The sequence below is a fragment of the Emys orbicularis genome, chromosome 3 (genome assembly GCF_028017835.1).
Source record: "Emys orbicularis isolate rEmyOrb1 chromosome 3, rEmyOrb1.hap1, whole genome shotgun sequence".
NCBI classification, from domain to species: domain Eukaryota; kingdom Metazoa; phylum Chordata; order Testudines; family Emydidae; genus Emys; species Emys orbicularis.
The window spans coordinates 106,753,376-106,772,057 of record NC_088685.1 but is presented as its reverse complement, the minus strand read 5'-3'; the positions used below and the strand labels follow the sequence as shown (position 1 = coordinate 106,772,057).

The window sequence follows — 18,682 nt, the reverse complement described above, 5'->3', positions numbered from 1 at the left end:
GAAAGAAAGAAGACTCAATTAACTCTTCAATTGTGAAGTTATTATTCATCAAGAAATTCTGCTGGTTATAGTTAACTTGTTTTCTAATGTTAAATTGTTGTTCTACTTCTCAAGTTAGGTCCCCCGTTTCAGTGATCTACTAGCATGAGTAAAGTTAAGCACATGTGTACGTGTTTGCAGAAGTGGGACTTTGTTGTTAAAAAGTTCTCCACCAACCACAAAACAACTCTTTGCTATTCCACTGAGGGACAGAAAATAACACACAGAATATGGTAATGTCTTTCTGAGGTAGCTTGAAAACTATTCAAAACTAAGGAGAATGTCACAGGCATGTTTAAAACAGTGTTGTGATGTATTACGATGGAAAAGAAGCAGGTCATTCTCTGATGTATTATAGGGAAGAAGTAGTTGCACTGTTTATAGATTGTAGAAATATTTCGTGACCACGTTATGGGATTTTAATTCATTGGTAACATACTGTTGCACCTGTTGAACGTTTTAAGTTCAGACAGGTTTTCTTAGCCCTCTCCTATAAACATGCCTTTATTTGAAATAAAGGATATTGAAGGTAAGGGGGAATACCAGTTTTGCAAGACTATTTTTCAAAGATGCTTTAACTGAAGAATTCTCATTTTTAATTAGGCTGCAGTATACAGTTCCATGGGGATAGCTTTGCGGGGGAGGAGGGAAAGGTGAACAGTTAGCCAATGTGGGTCTTTTCCAGGGGCATCATGTCTTTAACAGCAAAGACTGGTAAAATTAGTACTTAATATCATGAAATTCTGTGTAGCAGGTAGGAAACTGGAAATGCAGCTAGTGGTTACAGTGCTGATAGTTGAGAAAGTAAGGCTCTTAACTTTGCAAGCAATTACTCTACTAGAGCAGATGTGAAAAATTTTCAGTCTCATGCTAAGTAATGAATTGTAAGCTGAATTGGAATATTGGCAGATATTTTAAGCAACATGAGTGGTTAATACACCAGGGTATTCAGGGTAGTTCTCTCTGTGCTAATTGTAACTGTACCACCCTTTTTTTTTTTTTTTTTTTAAATCTTTATGCCCATTGTTTTCCAATTTTGCCCAATTATAGCAATAACTGCATTTTCTGAGTGCAGGGCATTTCCTGGAGATTAATGATCATCTGGTGTTAATGACCCATGACTGTGCCCTGAGCCATCAACTCATCCCAGCCTGTCATTAATCCCCAGGAAATTACCCTGCTCCTTCATCATTATTACTTACAGATGAACTTCAGAGCAAAAATTAAAATCAAGTTAAATACGGATTTCTCTTACTAAGTAAGCTATTGAGAACACTGAGCACAAAAGTAAGTTTTAACTAATCCGCTAAAAAAATTTCTATCAAATGCTCTTAGTACATCTTGGTTCACTGAAGATACCCCAAAAAGCATCATTCAGTTCCATCACAAATAAAATGAAGTGCTCGACTTCTAATATTTATGATGTCACTGTCCAGGATAGCTTCAGAGAATCAGGAAGTTCCAAAAGGATTGATTCAAAGAGAGGGAATATATATATTTTTTAAAAGTTAGTTAAAACTTATTTCTGTGCTGATGCCCCCTGTACTTCATGAGGGCACATTCAGCAAAGAAATTTGTGTAAAACTCCATTTCATGCTTGATCTGCAGTTCACTTTCTGGTCATGGTCTCGTTTTAATATTTCCTTAAACATGCTCATCTTAACTGATAAAGCAAACATGTGCCCTTGTCATAGCTTTTAAGTGAGGTTAATTTCTTTATTAATGAAGTTCGTTTAGTCTTCATTCCAGAAAAAGGTGTATAACTAGGTCTGCTACATCAATGGACCTTTATTAGAACAGCAGTTTGCATTTTTGTGGAAATATAATGTGCATGGAAATACAATCAATCTCTCTCTCTCTCTCTCTCTCTCTCTCTCTCTCTCAGAGAGAGAAACTGGGAGAGATTTTTCCTAGGGAAGATGAGGCTACTGGTTTATTTATAAATAATGTAAAGGAAAAGGTACTGTTGAGAACCTGTGCATTCTGTGAACTAAACCACACTGCCAAGAGAATAAGAACAGAACAAGGTCTGAGAATACTCTCTGGCCAGCATTTCTGATTGGTACAAGAAGTACTTTTTTGATCCACTTTGCACCACTAAAATTCTCTTTGCATGTGTACTCTAAACATCACAAACCTAATAATCTATCATTTCCATGTAATAGACTTTGTCCTCTACAAACAGCTAAGGAGGGTTGCTATCCCAGATACTAATTTCATCATAATCAACTTGGCAGAAACAACTAGTGGTTATAATATGCTTATTATAATGGGGGAAATAATTTAGTTGTGGATTATTAGAAATTTCTTTAGACTGTCTGTTTATCTTAAAGTATATTGATAATATTAGCAGTTTTTGAATGAGGAATCCAGACACAAATTTCTTACAGAAGGAACTTTTTAAAGTGCAGTGGCTACTACAAATTGCAGACAACATGTATATTTTATGCTATTCATAAATTTTTTGCAGTGTTGATATTTTTATGTACTATGGCAGGGATGGCCAAACAGTGGCTCGCAAGCCGTATATGGCTTTTTTACAGTTAGTGAGGCTCGCGGCGCTCCCCTCACACCTCCCATTCTCCACCTACCAGATTGGGGAGGGGGAATTTGGGGCTTCTGCCCTGCAGTGGGGTGGTGGGACTTGGGGATTCTGCCAGAGATGACTGGTGCCTGCTGATGGGGGGAGGAGGGGGAGAGACACAATTTAAAGGTTTGTCCCCCCCCCCAAAAGCTTGAGTCCTGCCCCCTCCCTATCCTCAGCAGCATCCCCCCCCCCCCCCCCCCCGCAGCTCCCAGGTCTTAGCACCGCATGGAGAGGCGATGGCAAACAGCTGGGAGCTGCAGAGAGGGGCTGCAGCAGCAAAAGCAATGGCTCTCCCTACAGCTCTCAGCTGTTTGCCGCTGCCTCTCCCCACGTCTGCAGCTCCCAACTTGCTTGTTCCAGCAGCTGCCATGCAAGGAGGGGGGCCCGGCGGCACCATGTGACCGAGCAGAGCCAGCAAACTCTGGTAATAATCGGGGGGAGGGATGTGACTCCATGTGGCCCCCTCCCCGGCATTGCTTCTGGCTTCTGCCCAGCAGGGATGGGGGGTGTCTCGAGGCTTCAGCCCTCTGGGGCACACCTGCCAGGGCTTGGGGTTTCAGCAGGAGCAGGGCTGAAGCCCCGAGCCCTGGCAGGCACACCCAGCCCGTGAACTTCTGAAGATTGTCATTTGCGGCTCGGTGGGTCAGTAAGTTAGGCCATCCGTGTACTATGGTATATCCATTTTAATGATAACCTAAAAATATACATGCATTTTATGCTACATATCTGATTGAATGGTACAGCGTATTCTGGGTAGGGTAGAAGAAGCGTGCATTTATTCGGTGTCTGTTTATTTCTGAAATCTTGTCAATTTCACCAAGAGATCACAAGTTCACAAGTTATCCTTAACGCATGATGTGACTTTGTCAGTTTGACATGAAGGAATGTAATTATTTTGCTAGACTGCTGAACTATATTCCCTGTATAGATGATGAAGTGTTTTGGTCTTTGTATGTCTCTCTCTCTTTCAACCTCCCCTTCCTGCCCCAACTAGTTCCTGAAAACCTAATTGTTTATCAGATTTTTGCCTGATTTCTTTTTCAGATTAAAATGCATGTCAATGAATGTACTAAGCTAATCAATTTCAGATCAGTAATTTTGTGTTTGTTGCTTTATCAGAACCATCACTTTTTAAAATAAAAGGCAGTATCACTGTCTGATGTCCATTTGTTTTTGAACACCTTCTCATCTTTGATAAATCTGAAAATTGCTAACATCTGGGATAATTTTTAACTTCCAATTTAAAAGGTATATGAATTCCAATTAGAAATATACCAGTAGATATTTGGGGCTAAATGAATGAGTATCAAGTGATGCTTCTGGTTTAACTTCTAAAAATGTTCTTTATGTATTAATACCTTCTTCCTTTTCTCTCTCTGTCTCATTCTCTCTCGTTCCTGTTCCCTGCTGTTGGCTTTCCTTTGTCACTCCTCCAATGCTGTTCTGTTTAAAAAAAAAAAAAAAAAAAAAAAATGAAAACAACCCACGCGTAGTTATCCCCATTTGTCCTCGTTCAGCATCTTGCAGCCCCATCAGCCCTCTGTCCTACAAGGCCATGAACTGTAGAAATCCAGCAGACCGACCAAAATTCTTTGACACAACAAGTGGACGTAGGAGGACCACACACTCAGCAGGGGTAAGCATGCTAGTTGTATGTAGTCTAGCAGCTGTAGCAGAACCATGTGACATGAATACACATTAGAACATATGAAAAAGAGATGTGGATGGTTTAGGAGAATGGTAATGGAGTCTTTCACTTCTGGGTTACCAGTTAACATCATGCTAGTTGGTAACAATTATTTAACAATAGCTTTGTGGCTTTTGTAAATTCAGTTGTTTTCAGTTCAGTTTCCTAAAGGGCAAACATCAAACTCCCAATCAGCACCACTGCTATTGACATTCTTTTTGTGTTGTATGCAGTGTTATTGTAGCCGTGTTGGTCCCAAGATATTAGAGTGACAAGGTGAGTGAGGTAATATCTTTTACTGGACCAACTTCTGCTGATGAGCGAGACAAGCTTTCAAGCTACACAGAGTTCGCACTAACAGAAGTTGGTCCAATAAAAGATATTACCTCACCCACCTTCTCTCTCTAATGCTTCTTGAGGGTAGTCTTAGCTAAGAGTAACACAAGACATAGAGACTGTAAACTACTCTTTTAGCCTTCGAGATGGTCCCTTCAGATCATGGTTACGGCACATTACCAGGACTGTGAAGCTTTCACTGCTGCTGCCCTTTGCTAAATTTGTCATGTGAATAGAGTATTTCAGTCTCCAAGGTTATCAGTCTGGCACTTTTGATTGGGTTTTTTCATTATATTTTTTAATTAAAAAAGAAGAAAAGTTGACATAGTTGTTTGGTGAAGAAGGCCATTTGTGAATACTATTATTAGTAAAAGTAGCTGAGTGAGCAGTTATTCCCACTATGCTGTCTATGTAATGGAGAAGCTGATAACTGTGATCAGATTTATTTTTAAATGTGTTTAGAAAGTACATGGTGGGTTTTTGTAATTGACTGAGAATAACAGATCTACTGAGTCTCTTTCCATCTTCAATAGTGCTGGTGTCACTCTGACATACATAGTTAAAGACATTTCACTAATCCAAATCCTGCATTTTTTGTGCACCTAACAATTAATGGGCTAGGTGCTCAAGGGCAGTCAAAGGAAGTATGCCGATTTACACCACCTGAACATCTGTCCATTGATTTTTAAGGCAAGTTGTCATTGTGAAAAGTATTTTCACCTGGGTCCATCACTTGCTAACATTTAAATAAAATAACCTTTCCATTAAAATCTTGTTAACGCTAAGCTTAACTGCCCAAAGAATTTCAGGATTTATGGTGGTCAATAGGGAAAAAAATAAAGGGATTGCACAAGAAATTCCTGTTTCTTCAACTTTCTTTTCCCATATTTTATAAAATCAGTTTAAGTTAATGGCTGAGATAAACACTATAGACATCTTTTAACTAATCAAATTCCAGATCAGCAATATGTAGTGCCTTCCCCTCTGCCAGTGCTGTGCTTGATACCTGGCCATGGTAGTATAATATTGGTCTCTGACAAGATTATGCTGCTCCATGAATGACAGGATGCTGTCTTAGAAAGACATTTGATAGATACCCATGCACCAGTCTTGTTTCCTCTACAGATTGCCAGCTATATTTTGAATTCAATATCCCTAAAAGCTGAGAGTTTCTTATATTTAAAGCTGCTCTGACAAGTACATAGGGTCCCAAATTTTGATCTACTTTGAAACTGTTATAATCTAGTAGGAACTATGCTCTGAGTTCTGATAGATGTTTTTAAAATGGCCATTGTGAGATAAGAAATTAAAAAGAAAAAAGAAAATAACTATTCTGCATAAGATTGAGCAGTGTGGGCTTTTTGGCTGCCAGCAGGGAAGAGAAGGAGAAGAACCATATTTCAGGCCTATGATGGCAGCAGTGGTGCTAGCACATAAACAAGGAAACAAAATAAATAAAGCCATGTACACTTGAGCTCCATAAGCAATTTGTCGGGAATGGGGGATGGGAACTTGCTCTTGGCCAACTGAAGAAATAGAACATTTGTAGTGAATGAAGTGTTAATTTCAAGCATCTGCATGGGTATTGCAAACAGTGAAGAGAAAAACTTTAAAAAAGGATAATTATCTGTCTGTATCAATTTAAGCCTTTTTTGAAAAGTTTTCCGTAGCATCTTCGGATAGCACAAAGTGACTAAGGCCTGGTCCACACTAACCCCCCACTTCGAACTAAGGTACGCAAATTCAGCTACGTTAATAACGTAGCTGAATTCGAAGTACCTTAGTTCGAACTTACCGCGGGTCCAGACGTGGCAGGCAGGCTCCCCCGTCGATGCCGCGTACTCCTCTCGCCGAGCTGGAGTACCGGCGTCGATGGCGAGCACTTCCGGGATCGATTTATCGCGTCTAGACAAGACGCGATAAATCGATCCCAGAAGATCGATTGCTTACGGCCGGACCAGGAAGTAAGTGTAGACCTGCCCTAATATGCGTGCATACTATCAAATGCTCATTTCCCGGCACAAAACATCATTACATTTGTTACAGGAGTCATGTTCGTACACTTACCAGCCAGGCTGTAGAAAGTGCTGAGGCAGCACTGATTTCTCGTTTTCCTATGCTGAAAGTGTAGTCCTTTGCCCATGGGAATTACTCGTGCAATATGATTTTCTGTTTATTTGCTGATCCTTAGACTGAAAAAAAAGAAAAGGACCTCTCCTCCAGCGTAAAGAGACTTCACTCTCCTTCCAATCCCAAAACTAGATCACTAGCTCTCTCCCCAGTTTGGTAAGTGAAGTACAGATGCTGGGATTCAGCTATATTAAGCTTTCCTTGTTGTGCTCATTGAGTGACTCTGCAACAGAAAACATGTATTAAAATGGCAATTAAAAGACCCCTTAAGCGGGGGTGGAGGAGGGACATTGTCTGGCTTGCTGGGGAAAGGGGCATACTGCTGTAAGGGGGGAGGAAATAGTGAGGCATGGACACTGCTGCAGAAATGAAGCAGGACAGCGTGGGGATGCTGACTCCTCCCCCAGGGACTGGAAGGGCTGGGGAGTTGATAAAGGGCAAGCCTGGCGGGAGAAGCCCCCTTACCCCCAGACCAGGCGGAGCAGCACCCGCCCTCCTACACTTGGAAGTGACAAAATACCAGGTTTGGTCAGGATCTGCTGAGGGCAATCGCACTAGTCACTCCTTTCTAGGGGGGCTGGGAAGGAATCTTTCCCTCACCACCAGATTGGCCAAGGTGGAGTGGGAGGGTTCGCCTTCCCCACAGCAGGTTCGGAGAGGGCTTTGTTATGGTGAGTAGGGAAGGGAGTTAGGCTACGATGTTACAACTCATTATGCCAGTATGGGGTGGATGTCCAGTGCAGATACTCCGTACGGAAGGGAGACAGTGACCAGATAAATGGCTTGGTAAAGGATTTAAAGGAGGTGTTTGTTAAAGGAACAGAACAGAGGGCGTTCGAGATGCCTATGACTGGCACAGCAAGGAGCTAATCCTCCCCGCCCTCCCCCCCCCCATTTATAGCCCACTTTAACCCTCATTTGAGGAAGGGAATGGTAAGGTCCCAGCAATGGGGTGATTGGGGACCAGGATGGAAAGGGGGAGGGGGCGCTAACGGAAGCTCCCAGTGCAGATATTGAAATGATCATGGAGTTACCTGCACTGTACACCTTTTATCTGCCAGGTAATCCCAGACATCTAATAATAAAATTGCACCCTGGTTAAACCATATCCAGTGTCTCCTGTTCTCCTTCCGGGATAGCCAGACAATGAACAAATCTTTAAAAAGGAAAGCGTTCAGTGGTTAGGGATAGGGGAGAAAGGAAGATTGTATCCTGTCAGTGCCCTCCTCACAGGTGTGTATTGAGGATTAATTAGTTAATGTTTATAAAGAGTTTTGAAGATAAAGTTCTGTATAACAGCTAAATAATATTATTCTGTCTCAACATGGTTCAGATTTCCTGTTGGTTGGGAGGGAGATCTTGAAGTAATGATTGTTTGTTTTTGAGCTATTACAGCTTTTATCTATAGAGGGAATAGAAAGGTGCCCAACCTATTGCCATCATTCTGTTTTTTTTGTGGTTGAACAGGCATGCATCCAAGTCCTTGCCTTTTTTGCCTGGCACCCCCAAACAGATAACCTCCCCACCTGGCTCTTCCAAAGTGCCCTCCTCTCAGACGCGCCCTCCCTCCCCTGGCAATATCCGACCGAGCAAAAAAGAGCTGAAACCAGATAGTCAGAAAAAAGGACCGGAAAAGGAGCCTGAGAAGGCAGCTGAGGAACAGACAAGAGAGAGTAAAGCAATTTCAGCAAGTGCTGGAGAATCCGCAATCAGGGAAGGTCTTTCTGTCAAATTAGAGCCGGCTCAAGGTAAGGATCAGGGATATTTTTGAATCCTTCTCTTTTCCTCTTCCCTTCCCACCAGTTTATTGCATCTTTATCAGTCACAGTACTTCTCCTTCAATACTTGGTTTGTACAGTCCTTCAAAAATTCCTTCGGACGTGTGATACATTATTGATTTCATCCTTTACCTGGCTTAGCACAACTTGCATCTCAAAAATGTGATTCATGGTTGACTCTCATGTCCTCATACAACTGCTTTTCCAAGCTCTGTTAAAGTGGAACAACTGTTGCGTGCCACTAACGTTAGAGGGAGTGTCTCATGAAACCATCTCCTGAAGTAACCCAGGCAACAGGAATGTCTAGGTCTGCTAGTGGCTTTTTATTATTTCCCTACTGGAAAATTCAGTGTCATGCAAAGATGCATTGCCCAAGGCAGGAAAATGAAATCTAGGGTTACCCGGTCCTTCATTTTTAATGGTAAGAAATTTGCTGGTAAATTAATCTCTGGAGTATTTTACTGCTGCAGATACAGTTCTATCCAGGTGCAGCAAGACACAACCAAAAATATGTAGGTAGCCATTCAAGTGACAGATACAAGATCATAAGAAAAACAGGATAAATGATGTTTTCTCCTTTGACCAGTGGGAGAAGCTGGTGTTCTGTTTCTGCTTGTTGTTTTAAGGGACCATAGTAGTGAATGCTGAAATCGTTCTCAGAAAGCCAGCATAAAACCAGAGGGTAAGCTACATTATATCTCAGTGATATAGGGCCTGGCTGATGAGTGAACAGAAGCAAAGATGCCAACTGTGTTAATTAAACTAGATCTGTACCAGTTTAGCCATGCTGGTACCACATGCCCATGGGGGATAAAGGCAGGATAAAGTAGAGGTAATGGAATACAGAAGAAAACCCAGGTGGGGAACAAGAGGGAACAAGCAATATAACATGGAATAAATACTCCCGGGGGAATTATGCACCAAAAAATTAAAAATTCTGCGCACAAAATTTTCAAATTCTGCATATTTTATTTGTCAAAATAACACAATATAATCACACCATTTTCAATTATTTTTGGTCATTTATTTCAAAATACCCGTCAGCAAGTATGTCTGTAACAATATAGACAACAAAAAAGATTCAGAAAATGGTTTTTGACAAATAGATCCCTAACTAGGCATATTAATATGGAACTCTGCGTAATAATTCATTTAAACTACAACACAGAACTGTATTTCCCGCACCCCCCAGAAGCAATGCAAAGGCTGGGGGGAGTCAGGGGTAACAGAGGAGCTGAGGGAGAGGCAAATAATTGCTGGGAAGTAGCCTGGGTGTGAACTTGGAGGGTTGTTGGGAATAAGTGGGAAAAGTATGGAAGAGGTCTTTTTGGGGGGGCGGAGAGGGACTGTTAGGGAGCTTCCCCCATGCAGACCCTGGCTGACTCCTAGCCTCTCCTATTCAATCAGGCACGTCTCCCGCATCACCATGTGTCCCTGCACCCCTTCCCTGTTCCCATGTGTCTGTGCCCCCACTCAGACATCCTCTGTCCCTGTGTAGCTCTGCACTCCCTCCCCCATCACCATGTGGCCCTGTACCTCCTTCCCCCTTGTAGCCCTGCGCCTCCACTTCCATTCAGTCTGTTCCCCCCCCACTAGCCCTTATGAACCCCTATCTGACCCCCCCCAGCACCCCACGCTGTCTGTCTCCCCATAGCCTCTGTCTCCTGATCTGGCCCGCTGCAAAGAAGGCTCTGCAGGGTCTTTCTCTTCTCTAGCTGGCTAGGAGCTGCAGCTGTGTTCTAGCGCCACAGTGCCCTCTGTTGGGCAAAAAGGCAGAACTGCGGCATCTTTTCAGCAGAAGCGTTTTTCTGTGCAAAAAAATTAAAATATGCACGGCTCATTAATTATGTGCTTGTGCAGTGGTGCAGAATTCCCCCAGGAGTAAATACAGCAAGGGATTGCACAACCATCAGTGAGGCAGAGAGGAAAGAGACAGAATGAGATGAGAGGTTGCTGCTGCTTTTCAGAAAAGAAAAGGGGAGGCAAAGAAGGAGAGGTGAAAGAAGAATAGAAGAGAAAATTGAGAAGAAAAAATAATATGGAGATGGAATGTGTGAATCAGTGATAATGAAATGGTGAAAGGGCAGAAGGAAGAAAATACAGCCCTTTTATGATAGTAAATCGTATTTAGGAACAAATAATTTTTGGTATTCCCCTGACACATATTTGATATCCTTGTCATTCTAGGAACAGGGATGAAATGGTTGTTCTGATCACTGATATTCTTGTTCTTTGTTATTCTGGATTCTGCATTTAAATAATCAAAGAAATCGACAAGAGGGGAGGGGAGAGAATGCAATTATTTCATCAGAGTGCAGCCAAAACTCAGATCCCTAGGTGATTTGGAGGCAGGTCCATTGAAAAATGTTTTAAATGTTAGCAACACTGCATGAACCCCTGCACATGCAGCTGGGGTCCACTATTCCTTTAAGAAAGGAGCTGGTCCTTATCTTTTGTTGTTATAATTAATAGGTAGCCCGTAGAGCCCCAGTCTTGTCTAGGATCCCATTATGCTAGTCACTCTACCGACACATAACAGAAAGACAGTCCCTGTCCCACAGAGCCTATGATCTAAGCATAAGACAAAAGACAACAAATGGACTGTTGGAACAGAAGGAAACAATGAGACAATGCTGATCAGTATGATAAGCAGCTGATGTGCTGAGACCATTCCTGACCTGTTAAGTTTTTTGTAGGCGTCATAGCAAAAGAGAATTTTAAGAAAGGATTTGAAGAAGGATCATGACTGAGTTTTGCAGACGTTTACGGGGCGCATGGAGAAAGCATGAAGGTGCTTGTTTGGAAACTCAACAAGGTGGTGATGGAGGCTGATGTCCTTGGCTGAGTGGAGACAGGAGTCAATATCTTGATTGCATCTGAGATCATAAGTAGGGTGGGAATAGACCATGAAGGACCTTGAAGGTGAAGACAAGTAGTTTGTGTTTGATGCAGTGGCACAAGGGGAGCAGTGGAGCGAAGGGCAGCAGTGGATGTAAGTGGGGTAAGATTGACTTTGTCAGGGCCAGAGAAGAGGATGCAATAGTCATTGAGATGCAAGATGATGAAATCCTGGATAAGGATTTTAGCTGTGTAGATGGAGAAGAAGGGCCCTATGTTAGAGAGATTATGCACGAAGAATCACCAGGTTTTGGACACACTTGGATATGAGGAACTAGAGACGGCCAACTATAACATGATGCTCATGTTATGGGCCTGAGCGATGGTGGAATGGTGGTGGTAGTGGCCACGGTGAGTGGTAGAGGAGGGAAGGAAGAAGAGCTTAAGTGGAATGATTAAGAGCTCTTCTAACCTACTGGGTCACTCACCAGCCAGTACATCAAACAAAGCTCCCAAAAGTGCTCTCTTTTGGGGTCCCTCTCTTCAGGGGTGGGTTTAGTTCTCAGAACCAAAATAGTATAACATAAATCAAACAGATAGACCAGGTCCTTCTGCCCGGCTCCTTTCCTGGCCTTTGCCCAGACTCTGTCTCTGAATGAGCTGCTTGCTGGCCTTTTGTCTAAGGAATATCTGATCCCTGAACTCAAACCTATCACTTGTGAGGTAGCGAATTAATCACAAGTGAGGCTAAGCCCAACTCCCTTAATGAGCTGTCCTGCTCTGTTTTGGCCATGTTGAGTTTAAGCTGGACACCCATGAGGAGATGCCAGAAACACAGGGAAAGAATTTAATTTGGACAGGAGGAGAAGGGTCCAGAATGAAGAGGTAGGTCTGTGAGTTGTCAGCATAGAAATGGTAGCTGAATTTGTGTTTGCCCAGGAGATTACCCAGAGGGAAGGTGCAGATAGAGAAGAGAAGGGGCGCAAGGACAGAGCCCCTTGGAACACTCACTGAAAGCAGGAGTGGGCAAGAGGAGGATCCTCTTAATGAGAAGCAGAAGAAATGATTAGAGAGGTTGGAGGAGATCTGAGAGCCTATCACGGGCTCACCTCAGCCAGTGGAGCATCTTGCAAAGCGAGCTCACCTAGTCCTGCATTGGTCAAATTAATGTTCCACTCAGGATGATCCACAGGGGCCTTACACTCCAAAGTAAACAAAAGCCTTCCATTGACTTAAGCCAAAGGTTGCAGTCAGAATTAGGCTCTGACCAGGCCTGGCTTCTTGGATTAAGACAGGGGAAAGACCCTTCCTTGGCTGCCCCAGAACTGGCCTTTTTTTATCTGGTCTGCTAGCACTGATTGGCCTCTACCCCCGGCCCTTCAAGCCGCTAAAAGACCAAGTCTCACTAGTTCCACCAGCAGCTGATTCTGAGAGGCTGCTCTAGGCAACCCGTAGAGGTCTGGGCTCACTGCCCTTCTCTTGTTACAGACAGCTTCCTGGGGCAGGGTGCTCCAAGGCAGTGGGGTCTCTGGCAGCAGGCAGGGAATGCCTAGTTCAACCCTTCACAGAGCCTCTCCTTTTTTCATTTACAATGCGTCAGTGACATTTAGGAGGAATCAGGCAACAATTCATCACCCCCAAATCCTACAGCCTGGCTGTAGTTTTCCACATCATTGTCAGTCTAACTATCTCCCTATACATGTCGCCGGCACTGCCAGAAGCATTACTGCTTGTCTGGGTGAGCTTCCTTCAGTTTGGCTAACAAATTGATAGCAGTACCTGAATAATGTGTGCCTGGCCTCTAGAGGAAAAAGTTCAATTCATCTTCTCTATAGTTTGTGGGGGAAGTGACAGGTATTCAGAAGCCAGGCAGCCGAACAGAAATGTGAACTAATATTTTATTTAGGAAAAAGTACACTCCAGTAATAAATGTTATATGACACAAACCAGAACTGTCAGTTCTGTCACTGGTTATGTTATAGGACCTCACTGTGTCACAGTTGCCCCTGCAAATTATCCTACGAAAACTATATTCAAGATCAGACTCAAATGCAGCTTTCAGATTGAGGCAGGGTGCACCTAACAAGCATGACATTGTGTTACAAGGAAGGAGGAGATGGCTTGTGTGTGCAACTGGCCGTAGGTGGACAGTTGACATCAAGGCGGCTACTCACTCAACATTTTTGGAGTGAGCAAAGGAGTAATTAGAATGGGGAACTGGGAGTCCAGACTCCTAGGTTCTACTCCCAGCTCTGTCACTTGCACACTGTGTGAACTTGAGCAAGAGACTTGGTGTCCCCATCTGTAAAGTGTGTGTACGATTAGTTAGTTAATGGTTGTGAAGCTCTTTAAGATTCTAGAGTGAAATGTGCTAAGAATCTGCCAAGTAATTTTTATGTGGGTAACAGCTGAATAACTGCCAAACTGATGCGGATTGCTGTGCTAACGGGGGCTTTCACAAGACCTCCTTAATTGAAGGGCACTTTCAGAAATGAAGGGCCTGATGGCATTAGCAGAACCCTGGCTGAGGCCCCTGAGACCAGACAGCTGGCCAGAAGGGAGGACACAGTATTGCAAACTGCCCACAACCCCTGCACTACGATCAGTACACATACAAAAATGGGATCAGCCCAAGCAGGGTCAGGCCACCTGGGAAATGGGCTGATTCAGCAACTCTCCTAGGCTTTTTCCAGCATCAGGGCTCCTGTTGTGCCCCAGTCTGAGTTTAAAGCTGCTCTCTTCCCTGGCAGAATTCCACCTGAACAGGAACTGCTCCTGTGGGTGCACGGGGGCAAAATTCCCTCCGAAGGAATCTGGACCTCAGGAGCTAATGATTTCCACTTCTTCTCATGTATCCCTATGGGCCTGAAAATATTATATAATCAAAGCTCCCATACTTCAAATTGTATTTCCCATCCTCCTAGGGAGGTTTATTCAATTATACACTGTTGGGGGTCATTATTTTTGACACAGCATTATATGGATGAATTTTTCCCTTTCTGCCTGTTTCAATAGCTGCTCCAGCTTTGCCCCCTGCTCCACCAGCAACTTCACCATCCCCTGTTTCTAGCAAGGCTTCAGCAGGTACTACTGACCCGGAAGAAGCAACAAGACTGCTTACTGAAAAGAGGCGGCTGGCCCGTGAGCAGCGAGAACGAGAGGAGCAAGAAAGGAAGGAGAGGGAAGAGACTGAAAGGTGACACCCAAATCTGCTCAGTGGAGAGGATACATTTTAGCATCTTTTTGTCATTTTGGTAGCTACCATAGTGTTTAATAAGGAGGGTTCAGAACCAATCCTTAAGGAAAGGAAGCATGAAAATCCAAACTGAAGAAATAATTGTCTTGTCAGGCTTTGTTTACATGAGTCGCACAAGCTGAAAAATAATGAGACTAAAAATCTGAAAAACTTCTTAACAAATGTGTCCTATCTGTTCATATGTGCATTTAGTGCTTTAAACAGAGAGACTGAAGGACAGATCCTCAGTTGGTGCAAATCACCATATCTCCAACTGAAATCAGTAAAGCTGTGATGATTTGTACCAGCTGAGGATCCTGCCCATGGCTATCTTCATCCTCAAAGCTATGATAATCATGGGTGGAGAGGCTTGGGGAGGCTCCTGCTCAGCCTCTTCCCTTGAGGCCCTGCCCTCGCTCCGCCTCTTCCTGCCCCTGCTCTGCCTTTTTCCCCCGAGGCCCCGCCCTCACTTTGCTGCTCCCTCCTCCAAGGCCTCCTGCCCACCACTCGCTCCTCTCCACCCCCTCCCCCTATTGGTCACCCTTAAGGCAGGAAAAAGTAGTGAGGCCCTGGCCCCTCCCTCTTCTGGCACCCCTTAGCTGAGTTGCTCTGGCATCAGCACACACAGCCTCTCACTGGCTGGCCCAGCTGTGGGACTCCTCCTCCACAAGGCCATGGCCCCATCACTTTTCAGGGCAAGGGATGAGCAGTGGGGAGGGGGAAGAGGCTGAGCGGGAAGTGGGGGCAGCCCCCCCCCACACTTCTAGGGAGCTTCCAGTGCTCACATAAGCCTCCCCAAATGAAAGAGTCACACGCTGCCTATGATGATATCTATAGCTAGTAGGGTCTTCGTGGAGTGTTTTTAGATTTCCAATAACTGTGGTTTATAGGCCTTTCCCTTTTTTCATTTAATACCAAAGCTCTCCAGTAATTCTGGATGTAAATGATGCATATCTCACTCTTTCTTTTGCCTTCTCTCACCAACTGAATCACCACTTTGGGCACTAATGCTCACCTCTGTTACATTTCACTCGGAGTCAGAAATCTCATTGTTCTGTCCGGTGCTGCTGTTGCCGTAGCCCAGAATCGCCCACGTTCTTACACTTGTGTTTCGTGGTCACAGGCTAAAGAAGGAGGCGTTGTCACAGAAGATAGCTGAAGAGAGAGCTCGCCGGGAGGAGGAGGAGGCTCGCAGGCAAGAGGCGGAGAGAAAGCGAAGGGAGGTAGAGCAGGAGCGAGAAAAGGAAGAAGAGCTACGCCGGCAGGCAGAAGAAAGAGACCAGAAAGAGAAGGAGGAGATGGAGCGCATTCAGAAACAAGTATGCTTCTCCATGGAGTTCTCATACCAGGCTGTGTGGTGGTGATTTGGCTTAATAATCTCCTGGGCAGCTCTAGATTTCCTTTTGGATGTGCAGGTTATATTACAAATTTAAGTGACTTATGGACTGACTCTTGCTTTCATAGATGGGTACAGAACAGCTGGGATGTATTTCTCTCCGTGGAAAAATCTAGCAGCGGGTGGATCTTTTTCTATAGGACTTTTTTTTTAATTTAATTTTTTCTATAGGTTTTTAATTTAAAATTAGCCCCTTAATATTATGGGCCAAATTCTTGAATTAAGTGGAGTTATACCACAGGAGAATTTGGGCCCTACAGTTTTAACATGCTAGATGCCAAGGTAATTTTACTATTCAGAGTTAGTTCTGGACGCCTATAGGAGAGAAGCTGAGGACTTAGCATAGGAAAGGAAATCCAAAACTCCAGAATTCTAATCCTTACACTGATACTGCCTGTGCGGGGCTCGTGGTTTAGGAACAGATGTTGATACTCTTACTTATGTTGAATAGCACCTTGCCCTTCGAGTAGTGTTATTGAAAGCAGTCAAGAAGGAAGGTACCACTCAAGGTAAGAGTATCACAATTGGGTCTTTGAGCTTTCTGCCTCAGTTTACCATCTGTAGAATGGGGATAATAATGCTGTTTTACCAGCTGCAGTAGGGCTGCTGTGAGGTTAAATTATTTAATATATGCAAAGCACTTAGATTCCTCTTCTATCTACATACTTATCTAACCCTCATTAGCATGTGGGTGCCTCATAACCATTAATGATTTTATCCTCTCAACAAATATGTAAATTTAGTCTGACTAGAATACACACAAAACACACACTATATATAGATATAGATAGATATAGGATCGTATTAAAGTAATTAAACTTATAAACTAATGAAGACATTTACCTGAAAATTTTCAGAAAATGTATTCTGTACTCTGAGTACATGCTGTAAATTGAGGCATATACTCTATAATATTCATATATAAAACAGGATGAAACCTCTTTAAGTGCAAATCTCAATGCACCCTTAACTAGGGAACTATTATAGTGCCTCCAATAATACAAGACAGTCTTATCTTACAGAGAAAGCCCTTCAACGGTACCTCCCAAGGGAGCCTTACATTTAATTAAAAAACAGGAAGTGTGCATATGGCTGTTTGTCATTGCTTTTGTTAAGCAAGGACAGTGTCTGGAGAATAGGAGGGAATTCTGCTGCTTTCTTTTGACCCTATCAAAAGCATTCATCAGCCTAGTGCATTAGTCTCATGAACACTTTTGCTAGCTGCTAGGTTAGGAAATGCATTTTCATTAGTCATCTTCTGTGCATTCATGCATGCATCATAAAACAGACACCGAACCAAACAAGATTACCAGCTTTTTAATTTACATAAAATTAAGAGAAGAAAGAAGAACACAGACATTAATTAAGAAACCTGCATTTCAGTCTGAAAATTCTGTTGATGACATAACCCCAAAAGTTCCTTGTCAGATGGTTGTAAATTAAAATGTCATACAAAGATAGGCAGATGCCAGTGCGGATCAGCCATTACATTGCGAATAAGTCCCTATTTCTGTTCCTTTCCCATTACTCAGAAAGAAGAAGCAGCTCGCCAGAGTGAAGAGGCAGAGCGGATTCGGTTAGAGCGTGAAAAGCGTTCCCAAAGAGAAGAACAAGAGCGCTTAGAAAGGAAGAAGGTAACCGAATGCATTCAGGGAATCTTGGTACTGTATATCTCAGCAGTTTGTTTATTTGCATGTGCACTGTAGAAAGACACATATAGTTATTGCTTCAGAAATTCACTAAAGGTTGGATCCATGCCCAGTGAAGTTAATGGGAAGACTCCCATTGATTTAATGGGATTTAGATCAAGTCCCAAGAGGTTGGTTTTTTCCTTCGGTAAATGCCAATTTTAATACATTACCAAAGATTATGGGTTTTAGGGTGATTTTTTAAATCAATGTCAATAAACATTTTCCTTCTTTGTAACTTTCTTTGTAGCGACTTGAGGAGATCATGAGAAGAACTAGGCGCACAGAAGCTGTAGATAAGGTATATGCTACATTTCATCATCCATATAAACACCTGGGCATATGTTTCCCTTTTCTCCAGTGCTGCTTTTAATTTACAAAACTGTGTTTCCTTTATAGAAATCTAATGAACAGCAAAATGGAGAGATATCTAAGGCAAATGTTACTGGAGAAACAGGTATGGCATTTGACTCTGCTCTTAGCCCAGAACAAGAAGAAATACATAGCCAAATGAATTGAGGTTGATAGGATTTTGGAATTTTGCAATCCAAGCTAGCTGATATAAATGTCAAGAACACAACGGACTCACTCAGTTTTTGAGTAGATTTTAATTATTTAAAATTTCTAAATGAGAAATTTCTAAGATTTTTTTTTTTTAGAATGTTACCACCGTGAATATTTCCTTTAGAGCTATGTAGCTCAGTGCTTTGCAAGAAAATGTCTGTGTTATCGTCGCTTGTGGGAATGTTCTTTAGAGTGAAAATGAACAAGTTAATTATGATAGTTGTATTAAGTTTGACAGTGCTGATTCTACCATTTTACTGGAGTAGTGTTACAGCTATAAGAGCCTGTTCTCTCAGGGTTTTCCATATTAACCCCTATTTTTAGGATTTTATTTTATCTCAGTCATTGAAACAAATTTGCTCAAGGCTGAAATTTGATATTAGTCATAATGCTTAATAGTACTT

At 42.8% G+C, this 18,682-nt stretch overlaps 1 protein-coding gene across 1 annotated transcript in view; it reads left to right on the top strand.

Annotated features, from left to right (window-relative positions):
• MAP7 (microtubule associated protein 7) overlaps positions 1–18,682 on the top strand; it is a 187,082-nt gene that overhangs the window by 152,283 nt on the left and 16,117 nt on the right. Inside the window, exons 9-16 of the mRNA XM_065401434.1 lie at positions 4,120–4,262; positions 6,841–6,935; positions 8,247–8,527; positions 14,411–14,591; positions 15,754–15,949; positions 17,559–17,660; positions 17,965–18,015; positions 18,114–18,171. Of these exons, the coding sequence (XP_065257506.1) occupies positions 4,120–4,262; positions 6,841–6,935; positions 8,247–8,527; positions 14,411–14,591; positions 15,754–15,949; positions 17,559–17,660; positions 17,965–18,015; positions 18,114–18,171 (1,107 nt within the window). The remainder of the gene's footprint in view (positions 1–4,119; positions 4,263–6,840; positions 6,936–8,246; positions 8,528–14,410; positions 14,592–15,753; positions 15,950–17,558; positions 17,661–17,964; positions 18,016–18,113; positions 18,172–18,682) is intronic.